Source organism: Leptinotarsa decemlineata, unplaced genomic scaffold (genome assembly GCF_025532065.1).
Source record: "Leptinotarsa decemlineata unplaced genomic scaffold, Ldec_3_MD MMD2_tig00026314_RagTag_RagTag, whole genome shotgun sequence".
Lineage (NCBI taxonomy): Eukaryota > Metazoa > Arthropoda > Insecta > Coleoptera > Chrysomelidae > Leptinotarsa > Leptinotarsa decemlineata.
The window spans coordinates 14,936,829-14,950,960 of record NW_027412684.1 but is presented as its reverse complement, the minus strand read 5'-3'; the positions used below and the strand labels follow the sequence as shown (position 1 = coordinate 14,950,960).

At 35.2% G+C, this 14,132-nt stretch overlaps 1 protein-coding gene across 1 annotated transcript in view; it reads right to left on the bottom strand.

Annotated features, from left to right (window-relative positions):
• Positions 1-5,161: 5,161 nt before the first annotated feature.
• The window catches only part of Naa15-16 (N-alpha-acetyltransferase 15/16), a 143,348-nt gene continuing 134,377 nt past the window's right edge, over positions 5,162-14,132 (bottom strand). Inside the window, exons 8-11 of the mRNA XM_074181446.1 lie at positions 12,099-12,292; positions 9,221-9,329; positions 8,723-9,066; positions 5,162-6,589 (exon numbers count right to left, since the gene is read on the bottom strand). Coding sequence (XP_074037547.1) covers positions 6,398-6,589; positions 8,723-9,066; positions 9,221-9,329; positions 12,099-12,292 — 839 coding nt within the window. The 3' untranslated portion in view covers positions 5,162-6,397. The remainder of the gene's footprint in view (positions 6,590-8,722; positions 9,067-9,220; positions 9,330-12,098; positions 12,293-14,132) is intronic.

Sequence of the window (14,132 nt, the reverse complement as noted above, 5' to 3'; positions counted from 1 at the left end):
TTTATTATTTCAAACTGAACTTGCCACAGCTATCAGTAAATGGCGCCATCTGTTGGTTGTAATTAGTATTAATGTATATATATATATATACATCTTCACGTACTACGTTAGTGTGCTAATTGCAGAAGTGAAATTAAAATGTATTACAACTTTCTCAGTAACATCACTCCCATAAACGCTTCATCTTCTGAAAATCTTCCTGCTGAGATGATTGGTATGTACCCCTCCCACCTTCTACCATCTTAAAGGAGATTAACTTATTATTTCAAACTGAACTTGCCACAGCTATCAGTAAATGCCGCCATCTGTTGGTTGTGATTACCATTAATGTATAAATACATCTTCGGATACTACGTTAGTGTGCTAATAGCGGAAGTGAAATTAAAATGTGAAACAACCTTCTCAGTAACAACTTCCCACGAACACTTCATCTTCTGAAAAAGATCTTCCTGTTGAGATGATTGGTATATACCCCTCTCACCTTCGCCATAGTCATCATCATCGTTTCTGTCAGGCTGGAGCCTTGCTCCCCTACCTTTTGGGCTGATTTTCGTCAGAGGGACTGAGTCATGACTGATTTGTGATGGTGGCATGAAAGTCCTCAGACATCCATACCGCCCTTCGCGGTGTACCCCTACCTGGCTGGGGTGAGATGGATGAAGATATCGGGGGATATAGGGGCCTCATTCGACAGTGTCGGGGCCTTCTATATCGAGAGGGGTCGTCTACAGCGTAATCTATAGCTTCCCTGACTAAACACCTTCGCCATCTTAAAGGATATTTAACTTATTATTTCAAACTGAACTTGTCACAGCTATCAATAAATGGCGCCATCTGTTGGTTGTGATTAGCATTAATGTATAAATACATCTTCACATACTACGTTAGTGTGCTAATAGCACACCTTAGTAACAACTCTCCCATAAACGCTTCATCTTCTGAAGATCTTCCTGCTGAGATGATTGGTATGTACCCCTCCCACCTTCTCAGTGGAAAGTCATCCTCGTTTCGTTCAGGTTGGAGCCTGGCTCCCTTACCTTTTCAACTGATGTATCTCAGAGGGACAAATGGATCCCACCTTCCCACTGTACGTCGTCTTGAGTTCAATCAGGATGGAGCCCAGCTCCCTTACCCTTTCGGCTGGCTTTTGTTGAAGAACAAATGTGTTCATGACTGAGGGAATGGCGGTATGAAGTCCTCAGACATCAGTACCGCCCTTCACGGGATACCTCTACTTGGCTGGATGAAAAAGCTATTCGTCCGTTGACGGGGGACATGAGGGCCTCATTCGAGTGTCGGGGCGTTCTATATCGGGAGGGGTCGTCTACAGCATAGTCCATAGCTTTCCTAACTAACTCCCACTTTCCCATCTTAAAAGAAAATAACTGATTATTTCAAACTGAACTCGCCACAGCTACTAATAAATGGCGCCACCTATTGGTTTTTGGAAACAGTTTTGCTCTGAAAATAGTTATGACCAGCCTCTTTTCAAACTGAATATTTCATTGCTATTTATAACTTGTGCCGCCACATGCAACCTTTTTGCAAACATTCTGTGATTGCATTCATATTGTTTGATGTCCACCTGCAATATCAACTAAACTTCCCAAAACGATTCTTACTCAGAATCAATAGCAAATGATAGCACAAATTATGACATTAAAAAACAATAAAACAATCTTAGGAAATTTGCTCAATTTTTTTATTAACCAAAATTTACAATGTTGATTATGTACTGAATAACATCAGTACGAATTGTTTATCTACAAAATCAATTAAATATATGGATAGATGACTGCGGCTCAGAATCATTTTGCTGACACTACATCATCATCATGTACTGAACTTTCAACTACTCAATAAAAAAAACTCTGTTCAAATGATGAATGCATATGCAGAAAAAGCAAGTGGCCAAATTCCAAATATCAAATTTGCTCATCCCTTTCAATAGTTAGATGGAATATCCTCTTGGTTTTATTTTCTCACAAGTAATAATCAAGATAGTACATAATCAGTGAAATCGTTTTATATCACCGAAAATGGCAGAAAAATTATAATTATTTTTGGTTTTTGCAGTCTTTTCAGATGGAATATAAATAATTAAAAATTAATGAAAATCACACCTAGTAGTACCAAAACATCCAAAACCCAGTTCCCTAGTTCGATGGTATGAAAAATAAACGAAAAACTGATGATATATATCTAAATTTCTTTCCATTTTAAATTCCTCCATTTTCAAATAATCAAAAACGAACAGTAGCATTTTTTCAGTTGATTGATTAAACGAGTTTGTATCACAGTATTTTTGATATCATTTACGCTAGGAATAAATCGAATGTGCAACAGCATATTTCTCAGGATGGAGTCCACGATATTGTTCAGAGGTTTTGCAAAGAAATAAAATGAAAGTGAAAACCAAGTTTCATCAATACAGAACAAAAGCCAAAAAATTCCAAAGCAACAGCTTTGTTTTTTGTTTTGACAAAGTAATTATGGAGGTAACTTGTTCGATTATTATTTCATTTATAATCACCGTTTGTATTAATAGGACCCTGCATCCACAGGACAGAAAACAGAGTGGAATGAAAAATAAATTATGGCACAGAGAGAAATATGTGATAATGGAAAAGAAAAAGGAAAATCAATGTTACAATAAATTGGAAATGAATAATCGGAGAAGATGGAAGATCACGAGAAAGAAAACCATGAAGGAATAAGAGGTAGTAATTTCAATTATAACAATATTATATTTGATGAATGTCGAATAAACAAAGAGATATTTTGGATATGGCTTTTTGAAGAATGAAGCAAAAAAATCGGTAAAAAAAATTAGATGTAGGAAAAAAAAAATAAAAATACAACCAGTGATATATCAATTGCTAAAATATATGAAAAAGGACATGAAATATTAGCCAAAGAAAAATTTAAAACAAATAGAGACAAATCTAAAGCAAATGGAAGTTCAAACGTTCAAGCCACGTGTGTATATACCTACACAGTAGGTTTAATGGACTGACGCCTATCAGAAAACAACTACTCCCCTGACTAACACCACGAAGGGCGTTGGATTATAACCGACAGGCGTCAGTGCAGGAATCTTCACATATAACCTGTCGGTTATAATCCAACGTCCTTCGTGGTATTAGTCAGGGGAGTAGTTGTTTTCTGATAGGCGTCAGTCCATTAAACCTACTGTGTAGGTATATAGAGACTGGCTTGAACGTTTGAAGTTCCATTTGCTTTAGATTTGTTTACTGCAAGCATAGCCCACTGACTAATAAGAAACAAATAGAGACGTCCAAACTGTTTTAAGCTCTACTCGACTTTTTAATCTGTCACTTAACTATGATCGGCAGCTGAAACTGTCAACAATAGACAGTTGACAGTTTGAGCTTTCGATTACAGCAGAAAGATAATTTGAACTATCGAGTACACATAATTGACAATTCAAATTATCGATTGTAACAGAAAAAATTCTGTTATTCTTCAACACCTTCGTAGAAAATGAAAACAACCATATTTGAAATGAAGAGGTGGCAAACATAATGGAAAAAGGAACCATTCACTTGTTAGTAACCAAAACAGAATGGAACGAAGGTCATTTAGGAGGAGAGAGAATAAAAATATAACCAATGTTACGGTGATGTTTAACTGGAAAAGGAAAAACAAGACACAAGGAGTGGATGGAAAAATTTGAAAATAATATGGTTATTTCAAAGGTCTAGTGATTTTTTCGATGAAGATACTGACTGATGGTACTTTTTCGATAAAAAAAAATAATACGAGAAAGTAATTGGCTCGTAGAAGATAAAATGTGGTAATCTTAATCCCACTCGCAGGAGAAATATGCTGTAGCACAAATGTAACTTTTTCAAAACTCGATTTTATAAACCATATACTGATTTATTATATAGTGTCAATATGAAAGACCCACGATAAAATTTATTTTTCGGACTCGCGCTAATTTTTGAAGTATTTCTGACCATACTTACGTGTATTTGTTCTCTGATTACCAATATGAAGTCAACATTTGACGCTCCCGTCTACATTTCAAAATAAGACCACTCCATAGTGGAAAATATCGAAAAAACCATAAAATGCCTTTTTTTTCTCGAGTATGCGGCAAACATTCATTTACTCATTTCAAATGTTTTTACGATTTTATCGTAACCTGTAACTAACTAACCTGTAACATATCCTAGCCAACGGTAAATTCAACATCATATATTGCGCATTCTTTGTGAAATAATTTTTCTTTGCATTCGTTGAACTAGGTTAGATTCACAGGTCGTTTCACTAACCATTATATACTCAATAAATATTTGCAACAAATGTAATGTGCAGACATCTTCTGTTTGAAAAGTATACACGAGACTAGGTTGCTGCTTATAGATGATGTTTTATAGTTATAACTATGAATATACCAATTTACATTTTAGTTTTCTGCCGCAAATGAATATATTTTGTTAATTCAAATAAAAAAACTACACAAACTGCGAACATGACAGCAATTACGGAAGGTACATCCTACATGACAAAGAAACAGGTGTTATTTTCAACTTTTTGTTGGTCATATAATTTTTCCAATACAAAAGTTCTTTGTAAAAGTATCATTGAGTTTCATAAATAATTATGGTAGGGGTGAGTGGGCCCATGATCAAAAGGTCTTGAGTTCGTTTCTACCTCGACAAGATATTTTTCTTGAGATAATTCATCTAGTTGCAGTTGTGATGAACATGGTGACTTGGGGAGTTATTAACATGGCCTACACAGAACACGAGGCTAATCACCAAAGCATTTGATGACCAAAAAAAATTATGAGGCAGTTTGCTGGAAGATACAATTTTAGGAAAACTGATCAGTTTGTATGAAAAAAAAAAAGAGGTGAGTGAATAAAGGACTGTAGCACGAGATATGAAAGTAGACTAAAGCATCAAGTTTTAACTTCAGATTCATTACCAGTATTTTAGTATATTAGTTTTTCTCTCTTACTAAACGACCTTTGTTCCATCCTGTTTTGGTAACTAACAAGTGAGTGGTTCCTTTTTTCATTATGTCTGCCATTTTATTTCAAATATAGTTCATTTTCTACAAAGGTGCTGTAGAACGACATAATTTTTTTTGTTACAACTGACAGTTAGAATTGTCAAATATATTAAAAAAAAGTGAGAGCCAAAAAACTAAATTTTACCGGACTAATTATTCCGTAACATTCAAATATTACTCCCATTAGCAAAAATCAGTTCCATATGACAAATGAATCAATAAGTACAACTCCCAGATCGACTTTCTGTTGGCGTCCCAGTAGTGTCAGCAAAAACTATTCGTCAAATCGACAGCACTATGAACACGCTAGTAGTGGAAATCCAAGAATACATTTTTAAAATCATGCCAACGTCACACAGAAATCCGTACGTTACCATTATCATCATCATCGAATCAAACGTTGCAATATGCAACGTTCCATATAAAATTTAAAAAACAGTGAGTAAAAAGCTCTCGATATTCAAAAGAAAGTCGATATTGCCCCACACTTTGTCTGGTAAGCTACTTTCCGCCGTGAATCGTAAATTGAAATAATTTACAGTAAATGTACAAATAAAAAAAGGAAAGGTAATATACACTTGGAACAACGAATCATTACACATGCGTCATAAAAATAAAATATGTGCCATGAAACACATACTTTTATATTGAATCCCTTTCTTATAAACGTGAAAAATAAATAACTTTTACATTCAATCAGAGATGGCTCTTATGCGGATGATGGCTTGAACTCGGAATATTCAAGGGAGATAGTTATGCAAACAAGTATGGATGGCGAAAGTTCAGAAAAAAGAAAGATTGAGGAAGACGAGGTGACAAATGCTAAAATTGCTACATATTTAGCACATAATAAGAAGCGACAAGAAACGGTGCACGAGAAAAATCCAATAGGTGGTTTTATTTTCATTTGAATTGACAGATGTTGAAGTTGGAAAATGAAATATAACGCAATTGCAGGATAATCGTCAAAATAGTGAAGACTTTTCTGAAATTGGCCCACAATCGTAACAAAAGGTTACTTATTAGTGAATTTCATAAATAAAAAGCAATTTTCTTTAAGAAGATTAGGGTGTTTAGAACAGTAGCCACATCGCTTCCGCTTTCACAACTTTGCCACCTTATCACAAATCAATGTCGCACGTGAAGCGATCCGTTGACCCTACTGTGCACAATTTGTAGATATTTTATAATCGAGTCCTGAGGTACACCTGATACCACAATAACTTAATTAATAAATTTCATAAAAAAACACTATCGGTTAAATGTCCACACTCTCACAGATAAGACACCACTTGTTGTTTCCCTGCGAGATATCAGCAGCAACGGTCGAATGCTCTCGATCGTGCGGCCATCAGTTGCTGTTGTAGCCGTCTTGATCGGGCGAAACGTGATTCGACTCGCTAGGCGGGACTATCTCTGAAGGCGGTTTGAATGCCGCTGTGTACGGGAATCTTGAATTACACTTTTTGACGAATTCTTCTAATTGAGCATCGCAACTGCCAAAGTTGCCTTTTCTTAGAGAATTTAAGATTTCTGTACAAACCTGTGGACAAAAAAAATTATAAAACAAACTGACATGAGCATGGCGACGAGATTGTGCAATTTTGAGAGTGCCGGAGATCAATTTCAATTTTCCAGGATACACTGGTGGTGTATTTCACTTTCAATAGTATTTAAATGTTACTTGGAGAGGTGGTTGCATCATTCTTAAGTTAGGAAGAAATTCCGCATTAGGAAGAAATTCCGCATTAGGAAGGCCCTCAAACTTGACAACAGATTCTGATATGATGATATAATTTTTCATTATATAAATGTTTGAGAAAGAGTCATCTTTGAATCCTTCAGTCTGACCAGGAATTAACTTACTAAATTTTTTTAAAAAGACTTGCTTTCTTAAAAACCGAGAAATAATTATGGAAATTTTTTGGAGGTAGTCTCAATTATGATTACCTATAGTATATAAAAATTATGAAAAACTCTCTCATAACCATGAATATAACACCAGATCTCGCGGCTTATTGAAAATACCCAAATTTCGTTTGACAACATCCGAAATGAATTCTTTAAACTTGAATTTATATAATAAAATTCCGTCAAAATTAAGAAGTCTTAATTTTAATCAGAATGAAACAATATTTGAAATCTAAATGTTTTTACAGTGTGCAAGAATTTTTACAAAATGAGATTTGACATTATTATAGTTGTATATAATAATAATATATAAGAAGGGAAAGTTTGTTGTTAATCTTGGTATAGAATTCTTGTTGCAGATTTACGATATTGTTAGCCTTTTTTAAAATTGTATGTTTATGCTATATTTATTAATGATTTATATTTTATATTTTTGTTTTTTCAATATCTAAAAATTTGTTCAGAATTTGTGAGAATTAAACTGTTATATATATATGACCTGCTACAAACATTATGTAACATAGTTAAATAAACGAATGTAAATGTAATGTAATGAAGTATTCAAATCACTTGAGGAAGCTACTGTGCTAGCCAAACATGTTGTCATATATATTTTTCAAATAAAGTTTGTGGAGATCAAATCGTGACGTATAGTTTTTGAAAAAAGATATTTCATCGGATAAACATACGTGTAAAATTATTTCTAATTCGGATCTTACACCAAAAGAGCATACTACATTGTTTGGGGTTTGAATCTTCTCTTCTATTCATTACTTCATTACTATTGGTTAGGATAAATGGTCTGATTCCTGTAATATTTAGTGCAGGTAGCCAGACTTTGTTACATTTTTTTCTGTGGGTTGAAATTGTCTGTGAGTTTCTGAATTGTCTGAATTCTTTTATCCCCTCTAGCTTTGAAATAGGTCAAGTATTTGAGTCTCTTCTAACAAAAAAACGTTAGTGCATGTCTGGGAGCTGTTGAATTGTCAGTATCTCTTTATTTTCCCAAAGTATTCCACCCCGACAGTTATTTTTGAAAAAAAAACATGAACCACTCATGTTTTTATCGAATTGCTTGACAAAACTCAGAACAACTATCCAAGAGTATGAAGGGAAGAGGTAGAAATTTAATTTGAAAAAAAGGGCCAATTCGGCTATTCAACCCAACCATATAAGAGTTCACATACTATGACCTCTCAAACTGAAAACAAGTAGTAGAAGTTGCAAGAGTAAGAAGTCGAATCATTAGTATTATATAAATTGCATTATTAATTATTGTAGAGTGCCAGTACAATTGAGGAAACTACTGTTGTAATGAAATGCTTTTGGAAAATGAAGTTTACCCATCAAGAAGATTTGATATCATCATTAATAGTAAAAATTTAATGAAACTCAACTACCCGAATATAAAACTATGCTGAATTGAGATAACTTACTGAATCATTACCCAGAATCCAGAATGACAAATCACAGCACAGCTCAAACTTAAGTATGAACCGTTGATTTACATAAACATTTCAATATACTCAAAATTTACAATGTCACTCACGTATAAGCTTTTAAAGCTTTAGAGATTATAAATATCTATTTCAAATAATTATTAACGTTTGTACTAGCTTTATTATTATTATTTCATCGTCTTCAATAGTCTCTACCGCGGATGTAGACGATACGTCAGACATAAAACCTGCAGACCACCGCTAACAATTCCGGAAATTGTCTTTAACATAATAAAAATTAAATTCACCAGGAATAATATACTCACTTGAATATTTACATCTTGATATTTATTGTCCAGACTAGTAACCAATTCGATGGCTTGGCTTTGACTCTTATTGTCGAGATGATACATCATTTTAGCTCCTTCTAAAACAGCACGCAAACTGTCCGAGTTATTCTCCAGGAATTCCTTGTTGAGTTTGTGTGCGTCCTTGCCGTTGAAAAATAATTTGGATTCCTTGAGGACGACCTCCTCCACCCTAGGATCCCAACTGCTTCTGATCTCGTTTATGAACTGGGAGAAACGGATCAGACAGCTGTGCACTTTCGGATGTTTCGGATCGACTTGGTGAGCCCGTTTCAGTGACTGGAGCATCAAGAGGACTCTTTCTGCGCAATACAATACTCAGAATTGGAAATTGATACAAAATATAATAACTACAGTTTGCATGGTATGTGTTGACCTTTTCAGTAAGTTATGAATAAATGCATTTCAAAATATCTATGTTATCACTTTACTTTATAAGATTGTAGGATAACTTACTTTTTCGATAATAAAGTTCAAACGCCATTAGATGTGTTTCTATCCTATCTTTCGCCAATGTCTGGAGAGGTTGGAGAAATCTGATAGCTTGTTCCAGAGGATCATCTACCTGAAAATCCAAAATAAATATGAACTAATATTTCAGAATAACTGATTGAGCATCTCTGGTACATTAGAAAAGTCAATCAATCACCGTGTTGTTAGTACATCAACGAGATGATAGGATATAAAAAAAAGTTTGCTTCCAACTTCTTCTGGAACTTGCAAAAAAAAAAGAATAAATAATAAATAAAAACAAACATTTCTGTTTTTCATATTATCTTTGAAAATTACTGGCTGCATAATGTTTCCAGGCATTAATGATATGCATGACTTTTGTTGAAAAAAGTCGGTGTTTTATCAGCAACTGAAGTCTATCCAAATCCAAGGTAGAGTAAAACAAAACCAAAGCGTGATGTTCACGTGATCGCCCAGTGTCAGATGGAAAGGGCAGCGTTTATTGGTGAATTCGCCTTCTTGGTACGAGTTCGGTACCAGTACAGATGGAAGAAATTGAGACATCCACTGTCGACGAAGTCGTATCGAAAGTTTCCGATAAAATTGGAGTGTGTTGCGCTTCGATTTACAATGTTTTACGGGAATATAAACAAAATAATACATTTTCCAAACCGAATACAAATCAGAATCGTCAAACCATTATAAAATCAATAGATGATGCTGATAAACATGCAATCAGGAGGAAAGTGCATGAGTACTTTTTCAGAAATGAAATACCCACGATAGACAAAGTACTCACAGTACATAAAGTATTGAAACATTTGAATTTTGTATGGAAAAAACGAGGGCGCAATAGTTTATTATTGGATAGAGAGGAAATTGTGTTATGGAGGAGACAGTATTTGACCAAAATTAAATATTATAGGGAACAACAGAGAACAATTTATTATGTGGATGAAACCTGGGTTAATGCTGGTCATTCTACCCCTAAAGTATGGGTCGATGAAACTGTGACCATATCTAGGAGGGCCTTTCTAGATGGACTTATCCACCGGATTAACAAATCCATCAGGTAAACTTATATTTATATTAAGACCTGCCTCAATCTTAATATATAAAAAGTAACCCTCGTATTTGTTTTATTTACTTACATACCTCTTCATAATTTCAGATAAAGGAAAACGGCTTATTATTTGTCACATCGGCAATGAGAATGGGTTTGTTGCTGAAGGGCTGTGGTGTTTCGAGTCGAAGAAAACTGGAGATTATCACGAAGAAATGAACGGTGAATCTTTCGAACAGTCGTTCTCCAAAGTTCTACCCCATCTGGAGGATAATGCTGTGATTGTAATGGACAATGCACCTTATCATTCGCGACGGTTAGAGAAGATTCCGACAAAGAAGGTTGAAATCCAAAATTGGCTGCGATCAAAGAATATTAGCTTTGAAGACTCAATGCTAAGAGTACAGCTACTAAAAATTGTCAAAGAGCGCAAGCTTGAATACCAAAAGTATATAGTCGATGAGATGGCAGCATACCAAAACAAAATTGTCCTTCGCCTGCCTCCATACCACTGCGAGCTCAATCCCATCGAGTTAATATGGGCGGATGTGAAGAATTTTGTAGCTCAGCATAACACCACGTTCAAATTTGCAGATGTCAAAGTACTTTCTGATGAGGCTTTGAAAAGAGTCACAGCGGAGAAATGTGAGAAGTGTGTTCGGCATGTGATATCGGAAGTCGATACAAAGATGTGGAAGGTTGATAACATAATAGAGGCACAAATCGAGCCACTGATAATTCATATTGGTGAGGATGACACTACTGATGAAGAGACAAATTCATCCAGTTGAATAATTTTTATTAATATTCCTTTCGATATTACATAAAATAAAAATTATCAATAAAGAAATAATTACGTATCTTTTCATATAATGCTTGAGGGCGCTGTGAAAAATCCAATGAAAATCTTTTTATATTACACATATTATCTGCATTTTCCCGTTAAACTGCAAAACTTGTGCATTTCACTCGTTATTATAAAAAAGTTTTTCTAAATATGATATAGCATTTGCGATCAACAAGATGTTGGTTCTGAATACGACCCTGGCCAATTTTTGGGATTTTCAATATCACGTGCGTGGGGCATATCAATGTTTACATCCACTCTATCTTGGATTTGAATTTGCTTTAGTTATTATACAGTGAGTTTCAAAAAGTTTGCACCATATGGGAAACTTTTTTATTATCCGTTTGTCAGAAAATTTTATTTTTGATCAAAATTGGTGCATTGCGAAAAACTTGGATTTGAGTTGTCAAATTTCTAAATTTCGAAACGATGTACAGGGGAGAACAAAAAATAGAAATTTTGATCAATAGTAAACTATCCTTATTTTCAACATTATTAATAAAGTTTATTTAGAAAAGTCGTTTGAACTCGAAAGCAATATTCAGATTTGAAATCACAGCCACCTACGTAACAAAACAAAAAAAACATTTTTTATGGTTCTAGCCTCATAAAGAGTACTAGTACTACTTACAGATTTGTATTACTCAAATGGATAATATAATGGATAATATAATATAATAAAGGATTTGAAGTTTTGTAACTCCTATTTATTATATACGAGCGCTTTCGACAGCTGAATGAATTGAATAAGTATTCACTGAGATATTACAGTTTGAAGTAGACTCATCAAAACGGACAAAACATATGAAACAACAACAATAAATAAATCAATGCTTGGCTTTTTAGGAGTTTTCATTCAGGTCCACGACGTTTTAGTATCACAAGCTGAATCGGATAACCAAGACTCTCTGACGACTATGAGAGATCACGATACAAAAAATTTTGACGTCACAATTAAAAATACTACTTACCCTCGCCAATTTATCAGGAACCAGTTCGTCCAACTGAGGAGCATCAGCTTCCACGTCTCCCTGTTGCCGTGACTTGTGATGCTGATCCCTTTTTACTTGGGCCTCTCTAGCTTGCGCGCTCTCTTGTTCCGCCTTTCGCCGAGCTTTCCTCTGCTTGTTCCTCAGCTTCTTCAGTTCTGACGGCGAAATGTTTTCTGTAACAAAAAAACCTTTGGTCAGAAACCAGAATGGAACAGACACATGTCTAGAAATCAGATACGTTCTAGTTTATCTCACATTGACTTGTTACAATTGGGGTTAACGTGATTTTCAATAATACTGCTTCTATGGCGACACAGAGTCTACATAGAACAGCGAAAAACAGCGAAAAGTAAAATTGTCACTTCAACATTTGTGGACTGTTCTCTTACTTGGGAGAAATTAAACAGTTCTCCTGGTTCTTTCCCTTTTCTTATTATCTCTCCCTTTCTTTTCTCTCATTTTTATTTTTTTAATTTTTATTCATTTCTTTACTATTATTTTTTTCTATCTTCACGGCCCAAAATTTCCCAACTTTTTTCCAAGTCGAAAAAGCAAAGGGGAAGTTCCCCCCCATCCCCCCTGGCGACAGCCCTGGGTATGAGGCACTAGACTTAGAGCAACAGAGGTCCTATACCAAACAGACCATTGTCCACTTTTTAATAAACCGCTAATTTTCGAGAAATCCTTGAGGTATGGATAAAAGTGAAAGTGGGAATTCATGCTATGACGCCAACTTGGTTGGCGGAACGCGCGTCTAGTGTTGCAGTTCTTGTGTAAGGAAAAAGTAATTTTGTTGGGTGGTTTACGAGGGTAGTTTGAAAAGTTTCCGACCCAACAAGGATACAAGATATCTCTGTAACCCGTGCAAATAGTACTCGGCGTTTTTCTCTGCAAAATCTCTGTCCTCCGAGCGCAATTTCGAGATGAGGAAACAAAAATAACTCGCTTGGGGCTAGATCTAGTGAGTAAGGCGGATGGTTGAGCAGTTCAAACCGTAATTCGTGTATTTTCGCCATGACAACCGCTGAGGTGTGAGACGGTACGTTAATTTGGTGAAACAGGATTTTCTTTTTCTGCAAATATGATCGTTTTTCCGTACGTTCTGCCTCAGCTTGTCAAGTAATGATGCGTAGTATGCTTCTGTAATGGTTTTTCCTTTCTGAAGATAATCGATTAAAATAACTTCATAACTATCCCAAAAACCAGTCATCACTTTCTCAGCCAAAAAAACAGTTTTTGCTTTTTTTTTAGCCGGTTTCCCCTTTGCGATCCACTGTTTGGACTGTATTTTTGTTTCGGGCGTGTATCTAAGTTTCTTCTACAGTAGTTAATCGGTGCCAAAACTCAGATTCACTGCACCTAAACAGTGCCAACACTGGTCTAACATGAGCAAACGCGGCACCCAACGAGCGGGACAACTTTCTCATGACTAAATGTTGATTTAATATATGAGAAACACGTTCTTTTGACATGTTCATAACCTCTGATATCTCTCTCACTTCAATTCGGCGGTCGTCTAGCACCATTTGGTGAACTTCGGTGATGTTTTCGTCGGTAGTTGCAGGTTTTGGACGTCCCGAACGTTCATCGTCTACCAAGTTCTATTGACAGTTCTATATACGATTTTTTCCATTTTCATAAACACTCACTCAAACGTGTTTTACATAACAACTGCGTATCCAAAATGGCTGAAACTTTGGTGAGTAACTGTCAACAGATGACCAATGAAACCCACTAACTTTTATTTACTAGTGCTGCTATCTCAATGTTGAGGTCGGAAACCACCCTCGCATATAGATTATATTGTAGTAAATGATGATAACTTTTATATGAATATTTGAAATAATTTTTGGACAACTGGCAAACATTTCTTTAAAATAATTTATTTGCCAGCGAACATCACTTTATAACTGCCAATTTTCTTCATTTTTGGTATTTCTTCAACGATATATAGTGTGACGATTCTGTAGCCGCCCTGACCGATATGCCGGCCAACGAACAAACACATGACAT